The sequence below is a fragment of the Curcuma longa genome, chromosome 20 (assembly GCF_044706935.1).
Source record: "Curcuma longa cultivar G26 ecotype Majalengka, Jawa Barat chromosome 20, ITB_CL_G26_1.1, whole genome shotgun sequence".
NCBI classification, from domain to species: domain Eukaryota; kingdom Viridiplantae; phylum Streptophyta; class Magnoliopsida; order Zingiberales; family Zingiberaceae; genus Curcuma; species Curcuma longa.
The window spans coordinates 10,235,062-10,256,870 of NC_133880.1; the positions used below are offsets into that span (position 1 = coordinate 10,235,062).

Consider the following 21,809-nt stretch of genomic DNA (forward strand, 5'->3'; position numbering starts at 1 on the left):
ATAAATACATGTGAAATCATAAAGCTTGTTGAGGACTTGAGAGATAGAATATCAACAACATAAATCCATGTGAAATCATGAAAGAAATCATTTTAGACGTTTTGGATAGTATTTTTATACTTAGGTATATACTCGACTAAAGAAAAGATGTTTTGGATCAAAGTCAATAAAGTAATTCAAAATTGAGCAACTTCTAGCTGAACCAATCAACTCCAATTAAACTTTTTCTATTCTTTCCAAATTTATTAATAAAGTTGTGAATTGATAGGATCTTCTTTGCTTATATAAAGAACTCTTTGTATTCCACAATTTATTAGATCTTAACTATAAGAAGAGAGACAATAACATGTTAAATAACATTTCTTATTCATTCACTTTTTGCTCATCTATCTATCTATACATTATCTCATCTTGCTCAAGTATTTATATCAAGATCCCCGTCTCAAAGAAACCTATATTATTTGCAATTTTATGAAGGCCCTAAAATGAAAGATAAGCTATTTAGTTCTCATCTAATATAATGGATTTATATTTTTATTCTTAGATATATAAATATTTTCTTTTGTTATCCATGATTAAGCCTAAATTAAAATTAAAAAGTTTATTTTTTTTTATTATCTTCACTCACATAGGTAATATAGTCCAACTTTGATGTAATATCAAATTGAATTTATACTTCATAAATTAGGTTCTATTGTTCATAATTCATAAATGAATTTATACTTCATAATTTAGGCCTTGCATACACTTCTCAGGTAACCCTTTCACCAGTTCACATTCAGTGCACAACTTTTGTTAGGGCAAACCGCATCCAATCCTTAAATCTTACTTAGAACAACTTCGTTCATGTAAACATTACAATAGTGGGGGAAAAAACAAAAAAGATGACGAAAACTGCCAACTACTCCTACAACATCTACATATCAAAGGTTAGTAGTTTCCTGAGTGCTGATGACAACCCTAGACCAGGTCGCAACCAATGTGACTGGAAAACACTGTAATTATCTAATACCGATGCTGATTCTTCGTGAAAAAAGGATGCCTAAGAGCTTCATGGGCAGTCAATCGTTCTGAAGGCTCGTACCTGAGGAGACCTTGTAGAAGATCAATAACATCGCCAGCAGAGTGATCTACATGCTGCATAACAATATTCTGCAAAATAATGTATGCCTATTATAAGATAACCAAAGATATCTTGCTATGCGACTACTCTACTAGCTGATTGAAAACCATGTGACATTAAAGAAGTAGAGATCACACAATGTCAAGGAACAATTTATATATTTACATTCTTAATCTCACCTTCTTGTGTGAGTGAGTATATATACTTCACTGGCTCAAACCCAATTACAAATATATAAATTGATCAGTACTAAAATATTGACACAGTATTTGAAGCTTGATCCATCTACTCCAATTATCATATATTAGTGAATTAGCAAAACATTTATCTTAAAAGGGACTGATTTATATATATTTATATCAAGACTATTGCACATTTACCTGCAGACGAAGTAGTTTTTGAACAGCTTTAATACTCTCCCTGGATGTAGCACCTGCTGGCCAGTTCAGCCGACCTTTTCTAATGTATTTCTCAGCATGCCGACTGGAATTGATACCACAGAACAAAAAACAGTGTAAAAAACAATGCAACTGAAGCACCACAGTTTTCATGGCATGTTCTATCGGTATATTTTGTGAAGCAATCAAATATTACTTACTCAGCTCTCTTCAGCAAATGCTGGGGAAAAGGGCCCAACACTCTCTCCATCATAGCCATGTGTTCTAAATTTTCATGGGTCTGGAACAAGGCCTCCCCCTGTAATGAAGCATCAGCAATAGACAATGTCATCTTAGAGAACCACGAATGACACCATATATAGTAAAACATAAACAGTAACATACCGAGCAAAGTTCTACAAGGATACAACCAATGCTCCATATATCACATGGATAACTCCATCCAAGCCCTGCCAACAAAATAAAAAGTTAAAATATTAAGACTTCACAACAACAACCAGTTCTGTAGTCAAAGTTGGCCTACAAAATCAGATGCCTACCCAAGATAACCTCTGGTGCTCGATAATGCCTGGTTGAGACTATATAAGTATGGTCCTTGCGGTCATAGGTTGCACTGCCAAAATCAATTAACTTGATGGCACTAGATTTTGGAAGCCTCTTGGAGCATGAACCATCCTTTTAAAATGTAAAGTAAACTATAATTGCAGAACATAAAATATAAGCTATGTCTTCACACAACAAAAATGAGAAACAATTGAATACCTTATATTCAGAGACCCTGATATACTCAGGGGACACAAAAAGAATGTTCTCAGGTTTTAAATCGGTATGAATGAGATGCAAATCATGCATAACTGCAACAAAAGAAAAGGCAACCCATCATGAACAGGAAGCAATACATGCCCAGAAAACCACTAATACTTAAGGCAAGACACTAGCCTAAAAGAATAAATTAAAGAAAATTACATGACACTGCTTAAGATTCAAGACAATTAGAAAAAGCAACCACAATACTTGGAAGGAAATCATCAACGAGAATTAATCTAATGACAAAAAAGTTGGAAGAGTTTTTCTACACACATGCAACAGATTCCAACAGTTGTCTGCCAATCTCGCGAACAAGGTCAATGGGAAATGAGCGATAACCATTTTTCCGTAGAAAATCGTATAAGCTTGGTCCAAGCTTCTCAAATACCTGTTAAAATAATTTAGATTTGTGGACAATTGAACTACCTAAAGTAGCTTGTAAATTGGTGAAACTGTTGCAAAACACTTACTATACAGACATGGTTACGATAGTCAAACCAGTTCCGTAATTGCACACAACTGCAAAATAGACCCATTTACACATGTAACCTTAATTCTACCAAAACGTAAATTAAGGGTAGGGTAAAAAGCTATTCAGAACAGCGTTAAAAAAATAAGAACTCACCGATTGCCATTCTTGTCCTGTTTACCAAGATGATGTAATACATCAACCTCAATCATAGCAGCCTCTCGATATTTTTTGATGGATCGAACGATTTTAATAGCTACCATCTCCTTCTTTTCTCGATCCCAACATTCCAAAACCTGACCGAATGTACCTAGGAAAAATCAAACAAAAAAGAGCATAAATAACCTTTCCAGGTTTTATATAATGGACATTAGTCATTATTTATTATATGAAAGATTATCAAAATACTCAAAGATTGAAATTATCTTAGGTGATGAAACTAACCTTCACCAATCTTACTGTAGATCTTATCTGAAAAAACATAAAGAAAACAAAAGAATTAGCAAGAAACAAAAGCTTTTTTTCCTTCAATGAACAACATTACGAAATGAATTTCCAATTTCTTGGTTTTTAAAAGTTTTAACTATTTAAATAATTTTAAAAACTTAGGGGATTTGTTTCAATGAAACAATAAGAATTTTTTTTTCATTTTTCTTGATTTTAAAAGACAACTATTCTGAAATAACAAATTAAAAGATGGTACAAAAATAGAGTATCAGTCTCAAATTGTCAAAAGACAAAATTCTATTCATCCTGGTTGGAGGTGCATGCAATAGTTCACTGTAGAGAAAGTCTAACCTTCAGACAATTAATGTAACTCAAGGTCATATACGTCTCAGCCTACCTTTTACAGGAAGATATAAGAGCATAATTGACACATAAAAAAGCAATGTTCTGTCTTGTCAGGCCAAAGGTAGCAAACATAAAATAACCTCAAAAGTATCATAACTCAAAATGTTTAGAAACGAATAATTTTGGTGAAGAAAAAATATCTGAACAAATGAAACTAAATAAAGTGATGAGATTCAAGTCACAATGTTAACGACATTAACATGCATGCATCAACTTTATTTAAAATCATAAATCCTGCTACACACAGACCACTCACAACCATAAAAGTTCAGAAATTGGTAAACAAGTAATTACAGCGAGAAGTCAAATTTTCTCCGACAGCAAACATATAATGCCCATCTTTATCGTCCTCTCTCCAAGGGGGGGAAGCATTTCGAGCCACTCCCTTCGAAAACAGAGAAGAACAAGTATGGTGTGAAGATGCCGTCAATGAAATTAAGCTGTTCACATCGCCAACTTCTTGCCCACATAATATTCCTATCTGATCCTACACACAACCATTCATTCATTCTTTGCACTTAATAAACACAATCATGATGCCACTTATTCCGTTAAAATCTCCTTTCAGAAAAATTAGTTCAGCAATATATTTTAAATGGGTAAAATGACGATGAGATATTAGTTTACAAGATTATTATAGCTTTAGTAACTAACAGACAAGTTACAGCTCACAACATATTCAATCGATATGGCTGAAAAAATAATATGCATCTAGAACAATAACGAAAGCGTTAATTGTTCAATACAGCCCAAACTTAGAATTTTAGTAGTCCAAACTAAAACTTAAAAAGCAAAATAAAAGGAAAACATGGACCTAGCTTGGGCATTAAGTTTTAATTCCATCCTATCATTTGAATCATATTAAGTTCGTCTTCTTTCTATGCCAACTAACTTGTCAGATCCTTACTGTCTCACAGTTAGGAAATCCAAATTGTAATTCTAGCTCAACTAAAACTAGGATTATTTAAGGCAACTTATTAACCTAACCTAAACCAATACAAGTATTCAATTTGGGTGATTATTTGACAATATGGCAGGTTGACCAGCAACATGGACAAGAATTTAACCAAGATGCACACCAAGCTAGATTTGTTACACTATCAACTTCAGCACAAATCATCATATTTATAGTTGAACCAGTTCAATTAGTAGTGTCATAATTTAAACTAAATCTAGCAATTTACACATAATGAAACAAACTTAAGCTACAACTGCAGAGTAGCAAGAGATATACAATCTATTATATTCTGTGAGAGAGAGAAAAAGTATCACTTTCAAGCACATAATGCCATATTAAACAGCAAAACATATTCTGCGGCATTTATGTGAAGATCTGAAAGTCAATATTCGTGTTGCAAGACAACTAATGTGAGTGAAACTATCACGTGATGCACATATTTGAAAGAAAAAAAGTAGTAGATGGTTAAAATTCATAAATAAATCATAAACAGCGGTTTATAGATTATTTGATATAATATCAAACAAAACATATAACTCGATCAATTGAGATCAAGTCGATCACAATATATAGAACCAAACAATAAGTAAAAAAAAAAAAACATTTTGCACATGGGGGATAATCTTCCTCCTAAGATCCAAGCACTAACAGAAAGAAAAAAAATTAAGAACAAAAGTAGCATACGGTTCTGAGGGGATACTGATAGATCCTCACCAGATCCGATAGCTGCCGAACAGACCAGCTCGATAACGATAAAAAAAAATGATATGATCAAACTTACCCAGGATCTTGTAAAGCTTTAGGGATCTGAAACACTATAAGAAGAAACAAAGGACGCGATTTCCGCCTGATAATTATTTCAAGAAAAAAATTACCTTTGAATGCTGCGAGATGTCCAAATTATGTCTCGGCCGCTTCCAGGGGCGTCGATCCACGTGGTTGTGGGGAAATTCCCCTACGCGCTCCATTTCCATGGCAGATTGAGCCAAAGCAAGAGAAACAGAGAGGAGGATCCAAACCCCTAATCTCCAAAAAGGGGAAAGTTCCTTGCCCCAATTTCTATATGGCGATGGATGGCTCGTCCCGACGACCTTTTATAAACGAGGAGGCTGGTTGGGTTACAGCTCCAAGTTAGTTGGGCTTCTTTATGGAGGCCCAAATTCTGTACGAACGAATATAATTCAGAATTTTTATGTCACCTTAAAATTCAGAATTAAATTTTGTACCACGATTTCTTAAATATCTAAATTAAACGGGATAAATATTTTAGAAATCTACTTTTAAATTAAATTATGCTTTTAATTTATGAGAAAGAATATTTTAAATTACTAAATTAAGCACCAAGTTTTTAAATATCTCTTCATCTATCCACTTATATAAATCAAATCGAAAATAAAAAATTAGATCATAAAAAAAATTAACCAACTCGTGGCTGCTAGCCCTTTTTCACGGCTAACAGCTGTGAAATTGACCAAGCAATCACGTTAGTTATGAAATCACGACACTTGAATGCGATTTCACTTTTGGTCAAACGATTTTAGGGCAAAATACTATTTTGAAAAATCATTGGGTGATTTAATAATTTAAAAAAAAAGTAAAGTATGTAATTTGAGTATTTGAAAACTCCAGAGGTATAGTATGGCTAAGTAATTGTAAAAAAAAAACTTACAATATTATATTAAATAAAATATACGCATGTAATTGGCTAAATTATCTGCATTAAAAGTAATTGTCTTTTCCATTTGACCTAATTTCATATCTCAAAAAAAAAGTCCTCTTTGATATCTTCTCTTTCTTCCATATTGTCACTTGCCTTTGTCCTCCAATATATGCATTAAGCAGTGGATGTAATTACCAATTTCACGCACCTTTCAACAACAAATGTTTATTACCCACCATCTTAATTACAAAAGTATAGAATATCACGAGTAATAAGCAAAAAAAAAAAAAAAACATAAGGCAGTAGTTCAAGAACTATGTTAAAACATAATCATTTGATGATTACGGGATCAGAGATCCAAGAGCAAGTTAAACGCAAGAAGAATGCTTTGCCTCGACAAGAATAAAAACAAACATACCGCCGCCAAAAGCAGCAATAAACTATGTGATGAAAGAGGTTCTTATCAACACTCAATTCTTATCGTCAATTTTGATTACGCAGGGCAAAAAATTGAACGAGGGAAAAGGGTTCCATAAACAAAACGTTTTTGGTTCTCGTTTTCCAACACCGCTGACTTGAGCGCACCTTATTCTCACCAGACCACCTTAGATCTAGACCTGAACAAAATATATTGTTCTTGTTTGAGATTGTCTCCAGATGAGTTATTGGGCATCGAGCTCTGATACTGACAGAGTCACACAAGACCCACAAACCGAGGAGAGACGGTGGGGCACCTGTCCAGTTGCAAAGAGAAGAAGAAGAGTGAGAACAGAAGCGGAGAGGTATCCTGGCTCAGCCGCTCCAACACTCAAGTCAATCAGTCGATTAGAGATGGAGAAAAAGACAAAGGAATGTAGAAGACTAAGAATGTTGATTGTGTGTGTACCTACGCCAGTGGTGAGTGAGACCATTATATACAAGTCAGAGGAGATGTCACGTCAACAGTAAGGAAAATATTTCATCGCGGTGGTTGGGGGTCCCATCACCTATGCTTGGTATAGTACACCATGCTGTACATATTAATGGAGCAAGTGACCTGCCGCTGAATACTTTACCGTTCCATGTGTCATTCTGGCGGCAGTTCGGCAAGTGGAGTGAGGGGGTAAGAGTGACCAAGCGGGGCTACTGGGGTGGGAGTGCAGACTCGGCGAGCCTAAGTTAATTGGTGAGTTGACCTTTATCGGGAGACCATTGAGTCAATAAAGAGCCGAGTTGGTTGGGCACCGAGTAAGTTATGAAGTCAATTGATCCAGGGATTGAGTCGAAACTCAACCCCTTAGCTAGAGTGGAGGGTTCAGTCATGGAGTTCGGAGACAGAGCTAGGATAGAGAGCTCAGGCGGATGCCTAACCGAGTGAGTTGTAGGATTAGTTGGTCTAGGAGTCAGGTGCTAAACTGAGCTAGGCGCTGAGCCAGAGTCAAGCACTATTTACGAGGTCAGAGCTGAGGTCAGAACAGAGCAAGAGCGGGGAGCTTGAGCGTGGAGCTTGGGCTTGGAGGTCAGGCAGTCACTTGGCCAAGTGGGTTTCGGATTGGGCATCGAACTAAGCCAAGACGATCATGGGGTCAGGCATTACATCGGCGTGTCTTTGCCAATTGGGTCAGACCAGATCTTGACTTTTTTGACACAAGTATACCACCTTATAACATGGGTTTCTCCATAAGTCTAGTCGAAGGAGGCATGAGTCAGACTGACTAGACCAGTCCTTCACTATGAGCTCGAATCTAACGTAAGTCAAGAAAGTCAATGGCGGCTTGGACCCACCTGAGAGATTGTGTCCGATTATATGCAACCTCGAACGGAGTGACGCACGCCATCCCCTGCATGCATGCATGATCTGTTGACATCATTTCCGAGGCGTATTTATGAAGGTGAGGCTTCCGATGCGACAATCGATTCGCCATTATAACTAGGATCTTATGGGGCGGTGAGCCAGATCCAACAGCACATTTCATGCCCCACCTTTTTCTATTGGCGCATCGGACGGTCCAGGAGATGCATCGATGCCTATATTAGGGTTGAGGATTAGTCACGCGGCGCTCCCATTGCTCCTGTTTCTCCTCACTTTTGATGCTTACTTCCTCTTGCTTCTTCTTCTCCAACGACTTGCCCCCATGATTCTGTCGTTTGTAGCCCGTAAGTCCCCTTCCTCTCCCTTCTCTTCATTGTTGTTCTTCCTCCTAGATCTAGGAACCTTAGGAATGGACCCCACAGGATCCCAAGCCCCTTGGTATGAGTCGATCTCCTCTACCATCACCCGTGAGAATAGAGAGGAGCTTAGGGCTCTGTTTGGTGTGCCGAGTAGCTATAGGATTAGGATACTAAAGCCCAATCAATGGGCACACACCCCACCCCCCGACTTTATCATCTTTTTTCATGGCCAGCTAGTCAGCGGCCTTCGGTTTTCCATTCCTGACTTCTTACAAGACATCTCGACCTACTTCCACATCCCCCTTTAACAACTTGCCCCCAACTCTTTCTGACTCCTTTATGGAGTAGCCCTAGTCTTCCAAACCTACCAAAGCCCACTTAGCTCCATCTTGTTCCACTTCTTCTTTTACCTGAAGAGGATGAAACAAGGCGTGTTCTACTTCATGGTAAAGTCAAGATGTAACTTCTTAGACAAGTACTTGACTTTGCACAAAGGCCACCGAGCCGACCAACCAAGTCGATGTCGACCAGCCCACGACATCCCACCAGGCTGGTCCTTCATAATCGGGTAGGATGAGTTCCCTCGTGAAATCGGGTCCAAGGGCTAGCACCAAGTCGACAGGCACCGAGGCACTAAGAGCAGAGAAGCGTAATCTAATGGCGTGTATCAGGGCAATAAGAGGGTCTGAGGCCTTTAGAAACGTGGACCTACTAGAGCTCAACAATCGGATGAACCACTCGATGCTAAAGGTATTGCCCTTTCTTCGGACGATTCTTACTTCGGTCCATACTAACCTAACTTCTTTCCCTTTTGTAGCTATGGTTGGAGCACTTAGAGGTCCACAATTGGCTGCCCCATCTACATAGGCATTTTCAGACGATGCAGAAGCGCGTGGTCGACCTGGAAGCTCATGAGTCACAACCAAACCTCGAGGTGGAGGAGCTCAAGGTGTTAGATTTGAGAGGTGTCCTAAGGCAACCGCCTTATGGTTATACTATTTATTGGATAAATAATAATTCACTATTTGAGTGCACATTCTATATGTGTTTGATTGGATCTTAAACTCGAATACTGAATGTTCGCAATATGATTCATAGTATGAGAGAATTTATGATTGGATCACAACTTATGAGCATCTCTACATGTGCAATTATGAATGTATTGAAATTATCTCTAGTCGAGGAATTGATGAGCACGGACGTCATCGATTCTGTCAAGACTAGCATGTTTAGACTCCTTGATTAATCAAACAACCGATCTCATTGCTAGAGACATTGGATGTTGAGGGTTAAACATGGATGTTGGTTAAAGGTAATCAGTTCATTGGAGTGATCGATTTTGAGACTTCATATGGTTCGATATAAATATGTCAATAAAGATCTCAATGCAGCTTAAGTGTGAGTTTCCTTTGACTTGCGATATTCAAGTCACCTTGATCACGAAGGCTTATATTTTGACATCTTACGCAAGCATCTCCGAGGAGGTGTGGACTCAAGATGATTGGGTATAAGACGAAGTGTCCAAAGGTGTTTGAATAACCCACAAAGGATTCACCGCTCCTTAGAAAAGTGATAAGTAGCATTTTCTACGGATAAATTAGGGTTAGATTGGACCGATTTGATCGCATTTCATATCAAAAATAGGGTATTTTGAGTTGATTTTTTATTTGGATGAAATTTTAGTGTTATCTTATTTTTTTAAATTAATTTATGGCATTTATTGATATTAATTGGTGGTAATTTATTTTGCAAGAAATTCAATTTGGAGAAAAATCAATTTTTGGCTCAAATTCGGATCAATTTGGATTCAAATTTGGCTTGATTAGGTTCGAATTCAATTCAGTTCAAGTCATGGTTCAACTAGATCAGTTTGATTTGGCTTAAATCTGAGCTAAGCTTAAGTTGAGCTCACAGTCAAGGGTGAGCTCAGGTTTAATGGTAGTGTGATCAGCCGATTCAGAACATCAAAAGCACCGCACGAGGGTTCGCGCAAAGGGGGGCTCAGATTCGCACTAGGGTTCACTACTTTCTGATTCACGATTTTCTCTCTTCTCCATCGCCGAGCTCCACTCTTCTTCTTCTTCTCTGAGCCCCCGATCAGCTCCGAACGCGTTGGCAGCTTGGATAGTAGACGAGTGCTACATCCCCCGTCGTTCCTCTTACCGCGAACGGTGCGCTCCGGTGATAGGATTCCCATCCTTGTCGTTCGTGCATCGCCGCTGTGAGCGGTTGTTCCAGCGAGCGGTCGCCGACAATAACCACAGCACCCGCCTCCATAGAAGCGCGAAGGCAGCCGAGCCTGTCTGCGGTTGTAGCAGGGTTAAACCTCGGTCTCTATCTGCGGTTGTAGCAGGGAGCCTTCGATTTGCTTCGCCTCTCCACCGTCACCGGAAAAGGGTAAGTTAAGGATAGTTTATCTTGGTTTACTAACTTGTCTGCAGTTGTAGCAGGAAAGCGGACCATGGTGGACTTCCCCGATGCTTTTCCCTTCTCCATTCATGTCTCGCCGTGAGCGCAGCGGCGAGATCCCCCCCCCCCCCTCGTTGACACAGATCCCCCTTCAATGATTGCTAGCTTTGTTCTGTGGTTAATTGGGAAACCAATTCCCTAACCCTAGCTATCCAATTTCCCTTCAATAATGTGGATATCATCTCTTGTTCTTTCTGTTTTGTTTTTGTGAATCAAAACCCCCCTGAATTAATTGTATCCTAACCTTAATTGTAATCTAACCTTAACACTGATTGTTAATTCCTAATCTTAACTCTAATTCTAACTTAGCTTTCGGTTTGGTTTTAGGTTGTTCTGTTAGCACGATTGAATTCAAAACCTTAATTCTGGTTGATTCCACAATTCCTGTTAGTAGCCGATTGTTGCTTTGTGGTGGTATCTATTTGTTTTATATAATGATTCATACTTACAGATGGCATAGAAAATGTGATTTCTGTTTACTGTTGACATGGTTTGAATATGAGAAGATGATACTTTGTTGGTTGGATTAAGATGTGTAATCACTGCTCACCTATGTAATTATCAATACAAGTTATTTTGTCTTGTGTGCACATGATTTAGTGTATTTGATGGATGTAATGAATCATGATATTGATGCTTAATCGGTTTGTGTTGAATAAAAAGATGTGTATCAATTAATTATTTCAGTTGTGATAGCTTGTCCTGATGTGTTGTTGAATTTGGGGATTAAATGTAACTCATGTTGTATGTTAGAGCATGGAATAAAATGAATTGAATTTGTATAATGAGTTAAACCATGGAATACTTGATTGCAAATGATGTGATGGAGTATAGTTGACGTCAAACTTGTAGTGATGGTTGGAAGAAATGTTAACCAGTTACGTAATATGTAGTGTTTGTGATCACATGTAAATAAATTTTGTAAATCTAATTCATGTCATGAATAAATCATGTTGTAGATTGTGTGTTCTATGTCTTGTGTTGAATGTGCATGTTATAATTGTTGTTTGTATATTTAAGTTGATGTATGTATATGATATTGTAAATATATGTTGTATGTTTGTTGTTAATGTATGTATAGTTGTGGAGTAATTCGTAATTCTGAGATTCATGTTGTATGTTGTAAGTTGTATGTTGAACTAGATTTATTAGCATTGTATATAAATGTGATAATAGTTGTTACCATGTTTTGGCATGTGTAAATTATTGTTTGATATTGTAGATATGTTCTTTTGTTGTATATTGTTCATATGTTTATTGTACATATCTGTTGTGGTGTTAGTTCATTATAGAAAGCATGTTGTAATTGTAAAATGGTTGTTGTATGTATAATTTGTAAATAGATTGTATGATTTTATTTAAATTTTAAATGATGTAAAGTTAATATTCATTTGTTAATTATAGGATTTAATTGTGAATAAATGGAGTTATAGATAGTTAGGAATGAATGAGGTCAACCAATAAGAATTCCTGCACCAAGTGTCTAGAATAAATTTCTCATCATTGAGTCCAAGAGAGACGACCTGGACCTCTCTATACTACTTTAGCGATAGTTAGGAGTTTGGTAATAAATAAATAAATAATTTTGATGGGTATAAGTGACAACAAATAAGGGATAAAAATATATAAATAAAATATTTCTAACAAAACATCCACATCAAAATTTTGGCGCCGTTGTCGGGGAACGAACCCGGGTCACCCGCGCGACAGGTGGGAATACTCACCACTAAAAAGCAGGTGTATACCCTGTGGTCGTTTGTCAGGATTGTTACTAAAAGTCTTTGGCCAAAGCATTACATGTCAAGAGTACGACACTCTTGGACACATGTACAAGTAACTTGAATCCACAGGACAAGAAAACAGTTTGGACTAGGTGTAACATAGTCAGTCTAGTGGAGACCGACATATAGACCATGTCCTGAAAGCGAGTATAAGATGGTGAAAGGAATGAGACATGTTTAATTGGAGCTGCTGAAAGGTTTAGAATTGTTCTGGAATCAATCGTTGATTTTTCGATCAATTGGGGATCATGATGTACTACTTGGGAGGCGATGAACCAAGTAAAATCTTGGTATTGTGCTTGTGGCATCAAGTTTGTTTAAAGTTTTTCGTTGCTTGATCTATCAATGCGATCGAAACTATTCACCCCTCTATCTTGCATGAGTCCTAACACCTAGATCATTAGTTTGTTAATCATGAGGACTTAAGATGGTAGGATTTTGAACCAGGGCCACTAGGCCTACACCAAGCATGACCTTTTGAATACTATTTGACAACCTACCCTCAGGTCTACTAGCCAAACCAAAATAACCTACCTTAGAAGACATCTATATAAAAAGGAAAAAAAAGGGGTGGAAAACAAAGACTAGGGACCTACAAAGAGAGCTAGGTCATGGTGCAAAGGAGACATAGAGTAGATAAAAACATAGTAAACCCTAAACCCTAAAAACATAGAAAGAGAGGAATGTAGAACTTAGTCATTTTAGGACTTCTCACCTGATTGAACGGTAGGAAGAGGGCTTGAGAAAATCAAATTGCTTGATTCAACAATTTAGAAAGACCTCAGAAGCATCAAAAGTTATAGTTAGGATCCTCACTTGATCTGATGGCATGAACAAGCCTTGAGAAATTCTTATTGCATCTAATGACACACATAAGTCTTAAAAAGATCAACAACAGTGACCAATTTGATGGGATGATTGTCAAAGAATACATTAAGATTTGATATCATAATTCAAATTACACATGATAATTAAGCAATTATGAGCACTTAGGCATGCCCCACTTAATCACCAAAGTTCTTAAGATTGTGAACTCTTTAATTTCTTTAGAGACAAGCTCGTCGACTTGGTCCCTCTTCCCCTTTGATCCCTCTGTAGGACTAGATTGTGCAATAGAGGGGGTGAATATCATGCTTAAAAACTTTCTTTTCTTTTTACAAAAACTGAATCAGAATGTAGTGAAAAAATAAATCTTGAAAGACATAATCGATTACTTGGTTCACAGTCTAACGAATGCTATTCACTAGACCATTTTCGATTAGGCAATCCACTAAAGTTCTCTTTAAAAATTTTCAGAGAAGGAGGAAAACTCGTACAAGAATGAGGAAGATAGTAACAAACTACTACCTCCTTAATGTAAATGCAAGTAAAAAAGAATATACCGACAATGTAAGATTAAAGTTTCATCATAGGTTGTTAGGTAGCCTCTCAGACTAGCAGTAGTAGTACTTACACGGATGGACCAGTAGAGAAGAAGAGATTGCCGAATGAGAATTGATGTAAAGCTTCAGATCCCGAGGCTTCTTTTATAGTTTTCATCTGGTCGATTGAACCCCATTCCATTGACTGATCATTTTAGTCGACTGAACATCCTATTAGGCGACTGGATCCTGAACTTTTCATGCTTTCTCCGATCTGATCAGATCAATCTCGTACAATTTGCTTTTACAGTTGACTAATCCTCCTAATCAGTCAACTAAACACTTGAGTTTTCTTTGTTAACTAATTCTATCATATTCGATCTATGCTTTTCAAATATATTTGATCGACTAATCCTCCTAATCGGTCGACTAAATTTTTATTTTCTTTTTTTCTAAATTTGAATATGATATGTGCCTATCCACTCTGATAGATCAATCAAACCACCTTTTTCGATTGACTGAGTCACAGAGGATTTTATTTTTCTGTAAAACAAAGTTAACACAATAGAGATAATAATAAGCTTATAAAATAGAGTTAGAAACATATATGAATGCATGCTTTAATATGATAGTTAAGACTATCTAATCTCAATTTAGAAACCTCCTTTAGTTTCTTTAGTTAGATCAATGGCTAAGATTATCCCAACTGGGGCACGCCCTCATTGCCTTCCAAAACGAAAGACGTCTCCAGGATTTACCTTACTTATCCGCCAAACATCCTGTCCTCTAGACCTGTTTAACTTTTTTGCTCAGTGTTTGATCAACCTAATCCGATAAAACTTTCTTGCAAAATTGAATTAGCACAATAGATAATGCAAAATATATTAGCAACACTATTCTTCGATTTACCAAATATGTTGGTCTGGTTAATTGTGCATGGTCGATCGAAAATCTTATTTCGATCACACTTGCTTGGAGTTCACTTCTCCAATACTTCTCACTACCTAAGCTTCACTCCCTTAGATTTTGTCACTTGTTTGGAGTTCATTCCTCTATAACTTCTTATTATCTAATATTTACTCTCTTAGGATTTTTTACTTACTTGGAGTTCACTCCTCCAAGACTCCTCACCACCTAAGGTTCACTCCCTTAGGATTTTTTTTTTTTTTTGGAGTTTACTCCTCTAAGGCTTTTCATTATCTAAGATTTACACCCTTAGAATTTTTTCTCTTGTCAAGCATCCGGTCACCCTTGACATTCTTCAGTTTTTTCTTTGCCACACATTCGGTCAACCTTGACTTGATTAAACTTTTTCTTTTGCCAAACATCTGATCAACCTTAACTTGTTTAGATTTTCTCTTTACTAATCATCCAATCAACTTTGATCTAACTAGACTTCTCACTTGATTAGGTCAACCTTGATTAGACTCCATTAAATATATTATTAAATAAATATCAAAATCCTAAAGGTCAATTGCACTAACACCCTCAACATAACATGATTCTCTATTGACCAAAATGACCAAACTAAGTCTTGTTCACCTTCCCTTCTCGACTTGACTTGAAGAAGGGGATTAGTAATACCTTGTGAAATTGACCCAACTTTAGGTCAGTAGGTCATACGTACGATCTATTCTAAATTAGCACTCTTACTTATGTACGCAAGGACTTAAAACTAGTAGTCAAACCTCTTGTAAGAGTTTGATAAGTTGGCATAATCTATATATATATAAGTTGGTTATACTAAAGAATGTTCAGTTCCCTGCTCAAAGCTCGATTTCTCAAGTTTCCTATATAGCTCGATCTCCCAAGTTCCATGTATAACTATGTCTCTCAAGTTTCCCATATAGTTTGATCATCTCGAAGCCCTGAGTTCCCCACATGGCTCAGTCTCTCATGTTTCTCATATAGCTTGTTCAACTAGGTCTCTTGAGTTCACCATGTAGCTTGGTCTCCCACTCTCCCTATCTGGCTTGGGTTCTCAAGTCTTCTATGCAATTCAATTATAAACTATCAAAGGTCACTTCCCAAACTCTTTAAGCCCAAGGTTAGTTTGACTCCCCGAAGGATTCCACCCTTGGTTATTCCTAAGCTCTATACTCAACATGGTTCTTCAAATTCTCTAAGTAATAGTCCCAAGATGACATGGCGCATAGTCTTGGTAATGTTCCCTTCATGATCACCATCTTTAGCCAATAATGATTGAACAGTAAGAAATGGTTAATTAAATCAAAATAATAAAGACAAGCTTCTCCCCCTCTGGCACTTATAAATATTAAGGTATGCCCATCTAGTCCTGACCATGGGTCGGATCCCAATTGGACCTGATCTGGAACTGAGTCAATGGGTTGGTTATTCGTTGACTCGGTTCAATGGGCTTAATCCGTAATTGGCTCACTTAGAGATGGGTCGATTAAGAATTAGGTCCCAAGTAAACTAGTGAATCGGCTATTTAAACTGCCAGTTTAAACTGTCCATTGGCAATTAATTGTTGATTTATTAATATTTACTAAAAAATATTTATTTTTAATTTTTTACAGATTTTTAAAACTATTTAATTAATATTTTAGTGATATTAATGGTGTAGGTCAATATAAATTATATTAACTCATTTGCTTAAAATTTTTCAATGTGCAACTATTATACTTTTCTATTTAGTCAATTTTTCAACAGATTTGCTTTAAATCTTTTTATGTGAGGCTATTATACCTTTGACTCATTAAATTTATTAATCTAACTCTTTTAATAGGTTACTTATTGATTTTATTTTATTCTTTTATTAGAGACTATTTAACTTATATGATATATCCAATAATAAATTTATCAAGTGATATAATTTATTCAATAATAAAATTATATATATATATAGTAAAGATTATCATCGAACATACAAAATTAATCAAAAAATATAACTTATGTGATATATATCTCATCACATTAAAATATAATAATTTTAATCTTAGATTAAAAAAATCATTGATATCAAAAAATGAAAATGGTTCATGGTTTAGTATAATATTATTCTCAATCTATATTTTGCTCCTAACCTTTTGAAAGCTCAAATACTACTTAATGATTGAATGAAAGGTATAAAAATAATAAAGGGAATGCAATTTGCAGAAAATGAAGTACAAGATTTTAATACTGAAAAAACTAACAAACTATGTGATTTTAATTCTCTTATCTCCTAAGTGGATAGATATACAACTTAAATAAATGCACGACTTTTGTTAATTTTTATTTTACACATTTATAAATTTTTAAATATTTTTTAAAAATAAAATATAAATAATAATCTTGAACTATCGTGAACCATGAACTGAACCATAATCAGCGATTGCAATCATAACTGACAATGGTTCTAAACCGTGAATCATAATCGCCTTTGAAGGTTAATGGTTGAGATTTTATTAATCGTCAAACCGGTTCGAACTATCAAACCTCCGATTCTAAATCATAGTTGGGTCTATGTCCATCATTTACAAGTTTTGAATCTCTCTCTTCTTCTAACACTTTCTACTTTGTTTTTGCTTCCACCACATTCTAACGACCTAAGCATTGGAGAGGTTTCATGGAAAACAACTCCGACACCCTCTGACATGTGCCTTTGTGTACGTAGGTTGAATCTAGTCTCTACCTTGATGCTTGACCTATTGATAGAACTCCTTGCCTAGGTTAGCTCTCAACACCCTTTTAGCAACCTTCTTAGCATCCAGATTAATATCAAATTTCCGTAGCATCATAAATACTATAGTTGTTCCAAGGAGATAACCTATCCAAAAACATTTCTCTGTATATTTTGATTAATGTTAGATAATAAAACCTAAGATATGAAATGAAGAACTAAGTGAGAAAAAGAGTTACAAAAAGTGAGTACGATGTGTTGGTACAATGATGGCTCAATTGGTCGAGTTTACTAAGGTGGTTTAAAATAGTACATTATGTGGTTGACAAAATTTTTAAGTTATCTTGTGTTTTTTATATGTGCATCAATTTTGCAGGTACTTGACAAGTTGCACATGAAGTCCGAAAGCTCTTAAATGGGAAATTGTTGGTCTAAGTTTGACTAGAAGCTTAGTAGGTTTCTTGTAAGGTCAAGTGATAGCTCCCGCAAGTATACAGATATCGTCAAGTACTAAAAAGTATCGAATCCACATGGACTGTCGATAGCTATAGTGATATCACAAGGTTAGTTATCTAAACTCCAAGAGGAATGAAATGGTTGAGAATTGTAGACTGGGTAAAGAGAGAGAAAGAGAGAGAGAGAGAGATCAGGTCTAAACTCTAAGAGAGAGAAAGGGAGAGAAACAGAGAGATCGGGTCTAAACTCCAAGAGAAACGAAATAGTTGAGAATCATGGACTGGGTAGAGAGAGAGAAAGGGAGAGAAAGAGAGAGAGAGATTGACTTGAGGATTTATGAAATGAGATGGATGAGCTTAGGATTTCAGGTTCACATCTATGTTAGGTAATGTCCATAATCCATATTCACTCTCTTACTCTCAATGTTTACCACTTTGTGAGGATTCTAACCAAGATACCAACTTGACCTCATCAGGCTTTGTCGGAAATAAATCATGACCCTCTAATGCTATGACTATTAGTTCGAGATGATACCTAGATAGCCTGGTTCTATAGCTCTCTTGCTGTCACCGGGCGCCCCAGCAATACTACTAGTATTCTATCTTCTATCACCGAGTACCCAATTAAGGACCTCTCCCTAGTCGTCAATAGCCGTAGCTATCCCCTATGGGAGTTTACCACCATACAAGAATCTCCTCGAAAAGTCCGGTTAAAGGTTCACCTCCTGTCACAAGGCACCCCAGTCATACGATCCTAAGATCTCCCTACACGGTAATCTACCCCTCACAATTATGTACATGTGCTTATAAAATAATATTATCAAACATGTTCATGGCACACAATATATGAAAAAAGTGTAAACATGTCATAGAATAGGAAAATTAACATGAACTAGTTCTTGCATCACCGTCATTACATTAATGTTCATCCTACATCCTAAACTCAAAGATCTACTCTATTACAAGAAGGCTACAACAAGAAAGCACGAAAAATTATCATCCACAAGAGAAGGAAAAACTTATCTTGATGCTCAGGCAATCCTTGGAAAGTCTTCTTGTTCTGGAGTAGGATGGATCGGTGAAGACGGATAGGTGAGGACAGATCAGCGAAGGTGAAGCGTTCAAGGCCTCCCTCGGAGAAGGGAGGCACCGCCCCCAAGCCAAGGGCTTGGGGTTTCTCTAGATCCTCCCCCGATGCCCCAAAAGGGTTGAAAAAAAAGTATTTATAGGCTCCAGTTGCGACATGGTCGGTCAAAAAACTCGATCAAAACTGCCTAGATTTTTCCTAATTTACAGGGCTCCGCCTTAACGAATTTTTCGCCCAATAAACTCAGTTTTCTTTAACTGAACTCTGAAACAAAATTGTAGAGCATGAAATTATCTTCAATTTGGTAAGTGGGTCGGCCCGTAACTCCATCTGAGCCGAAAGTTATGATGGTTCAAAGTTTGGTCTGCAGTTTGGGCCGAACTCGCAGCGTGGCCGCGGTTAGGAGGCACAGCCATGCTATTTAGCACGGCCTAGAGAAGGAATCATTCTGTACACCCTGAAGCAAAGTTGTAGATCTCAAAGTTATTTTCATTTTGGAAGGTGGCACGGCCCGTGGGTTAATCTGAGCTGAAAGTTTTGTCCGTTTTACTTTAAGTCTACAAAACTATTCAAATAGAAAACACGACCGTGTTGTGCTTAGTTATTTCTTCGTGTTTGCTACGTAAGAGACTCGTCCGTGATGACGAGCACGGCCAGTGCGAATCTCTTTTCTCCACTTCTTGCTCCACGATCAAATATGCATCGTTTTAGCTTTAAATTACATCTTGTCAATCAAAAACATACAAAAAACAGACATCTGAGCAAAAGGAGTAGAAACATGTAATAATAAAGAAATAAGGTGTGATAAAGTAGATCATATGTAATGAATTGCAAGTATATGATCATTAAACAAGGCTAGAAATCATATATAACCTACGCTCATCATCAAGGTCAACCAAGAGCTCAATAGGATGCTTGTAACTCAATGGGCCAAGTTGGAAGATTATTGGATCAAGAGGTTGAGGTCAACGAGGAGTTTGGTAGATTGCTAATGAAGAAAGATCATGGTTCAATGTGGTTCAATTGTGCTCAAATGGTCAAGTTGGTTGCTAGTTTGATGGCTTGGAGAAAAAAGTGAGGTGAACTTGGAGGCAAGATAAAAAAAAATGCCATAGAGCAAGCTTAGAGGACTTGGTGCATTTGATAGATTGAATTCCTAGTGAGATTCACTCAAGGGCAAAAGGTATCAATGACATTAAAAATTTAATGGCATGTGAATTGTGAGAGACTACGATGGAATGTAATCTTTGTTGTATTTTTGGGTAGAGTCTACCTAATGGTTTCTATGACCAAGAAATAATAAGTTTTTGGTTATAATCAATAGTGAAGCTCGATCTTGAGTGTAGTTAGGATCTCCTAGCAAATTTAATCAACTAGATGCGAGTTTTAGTTGAGTGAAATGTTGAGTTAATTATGGAGTTGATTGTGAACTTTGATTGAAATAAAGTTTCTATTTGAGTTTCAATTAGGTTTCAGATAGTTGTATATGAATTTAGTTGATGAAGGATAGCATACAATCATACTTTTGATTGTTGGCTCACAATGGCTATTTGTGTCATTTTGGTTTACTGGAGTATGTTATTTAGTCAAGTAGAGATGTTTATAAATTAAATGTTAGATGATAAGATTGCTATAAGCCTTTATAGTCGACCAATTAAATCTAGTAATTGAAGGCTAGAGCAATCAATTGATAGGTTTTTCAATCAACTCGAAAGCTACCCATTGGCAAATAATATTGCTATCTTAACTATTGGGGATGACTATAATTGGATTTAGTATTGCTATGTTAACACATGCTATTTTACATCATTTTCATCTATTTTATTGAAAAATCTACTATTTTAGCATTGACTATTGTATCAAAAAATCATCTATTTTATCGATAAATCATCTATTTTTTTTCTAAATCTACTATCTTGCGTCTGTTAACATAGCACGTGCTAATTTATCGACATAGGTGAAAGTGTATTTTCTTAACTATTGGGGGTGACTATAATTGGATTTAGTAGATAAAAAAACATGGGCAATCAAATGATAGGCTATTTAGTTGACTAACATGTTAGCCATTAGCAAATAAGATTGTGATCGTCTTAATATTTCAATCAACTAGAGTTGAGCAGTCAAATTTTATTCATGTGTGGATTTTAGGACTATAAATAAAGAAGCAAAGGAACCTCAAAAGGTATTAACTTGCACTTGGTTGGATCATTAGATGAGACTGGTGGAGGATGAATAGTAAATTACATATTTATTTTATTTTTGTTTATAATTGTATTAGTATGCAGTGAAATATCAAATATAAATACAAAATTCATTGCCCTTATCATTTATATGGTTTGGAATTCTTGATCCCTACTCCACAATTTATGATTTGACGATGAGTCATTTTAAGAATCCTTCTATATTTTTTCCTTCTTGGATGCCCTCGAGAGATGAAGAAATCTCTTACAACCTTGCTTTGTAATAAACAAGAAGACAAGATAAGAAGAGCAAAGATAAGATAATATATACAAAAATAAGAAATAATTAGAAGATTAGAGGTAAGAAATAATTAGAAGATTAGAGGTTTTTTTTAATCTTATTTTCACTTGTTATGGCTTACTTTCTATCTCT

At 36.3% G+C, this 21,809-nt stretch overlaps 1 protein-coding gene across 4 annotated transcripts; it reads right to left on the minus strand.

Moving 5' to 3' along the window:
* Positions 1–748: 748 nt before the first annotated feature.
* LOC141813210 (serine/threonine-protein kinase AFC2-like) lies at positions 749–5,662 on the minus strand. 4 transcript variants are annotated; one of them, XM_074701138.1, is made up of 12 exons: positions 5,483–5,662; positions 3,944–4,034; positions 3,242–3,268; positions 2,954–3,107; positions 2,799–2,847; positions 2,602–2,716; positions 2,284–2,375; positions 2,061–2,196; positions 1,906–1,970; positions 1,722–1,819; positions 1,504–1,606; positions 749–1,152 (listed from the first exon to the last, which is right to left on the minus strand). In XM_074701138.1, exons 1-12 carry the CDS (start codon positions 5,579–5,581, stop codon positions 1,006–1,008), a joined length of 1,176 nt encoding a protein of 391 aa, XP_074557239.1. In that variant the 5' UTR covers positions 5,582–5,662; the 3' UTR covers positions 749–1,005. The 4 variants fall into 4 exon arrangements, with proteins under 4 accessions (XP_074557239.1, XP_074557238.1, XP_074557237.1 ...); XM_074701137.1 differs by having other exon boundaries at positions 3,944–4,130; XM_074701136.1 differs by having other exon boundaries at positions 3,944–4,136.
* Positions 5,663–21,809: the final 16,147 nt, after the last annotated feature.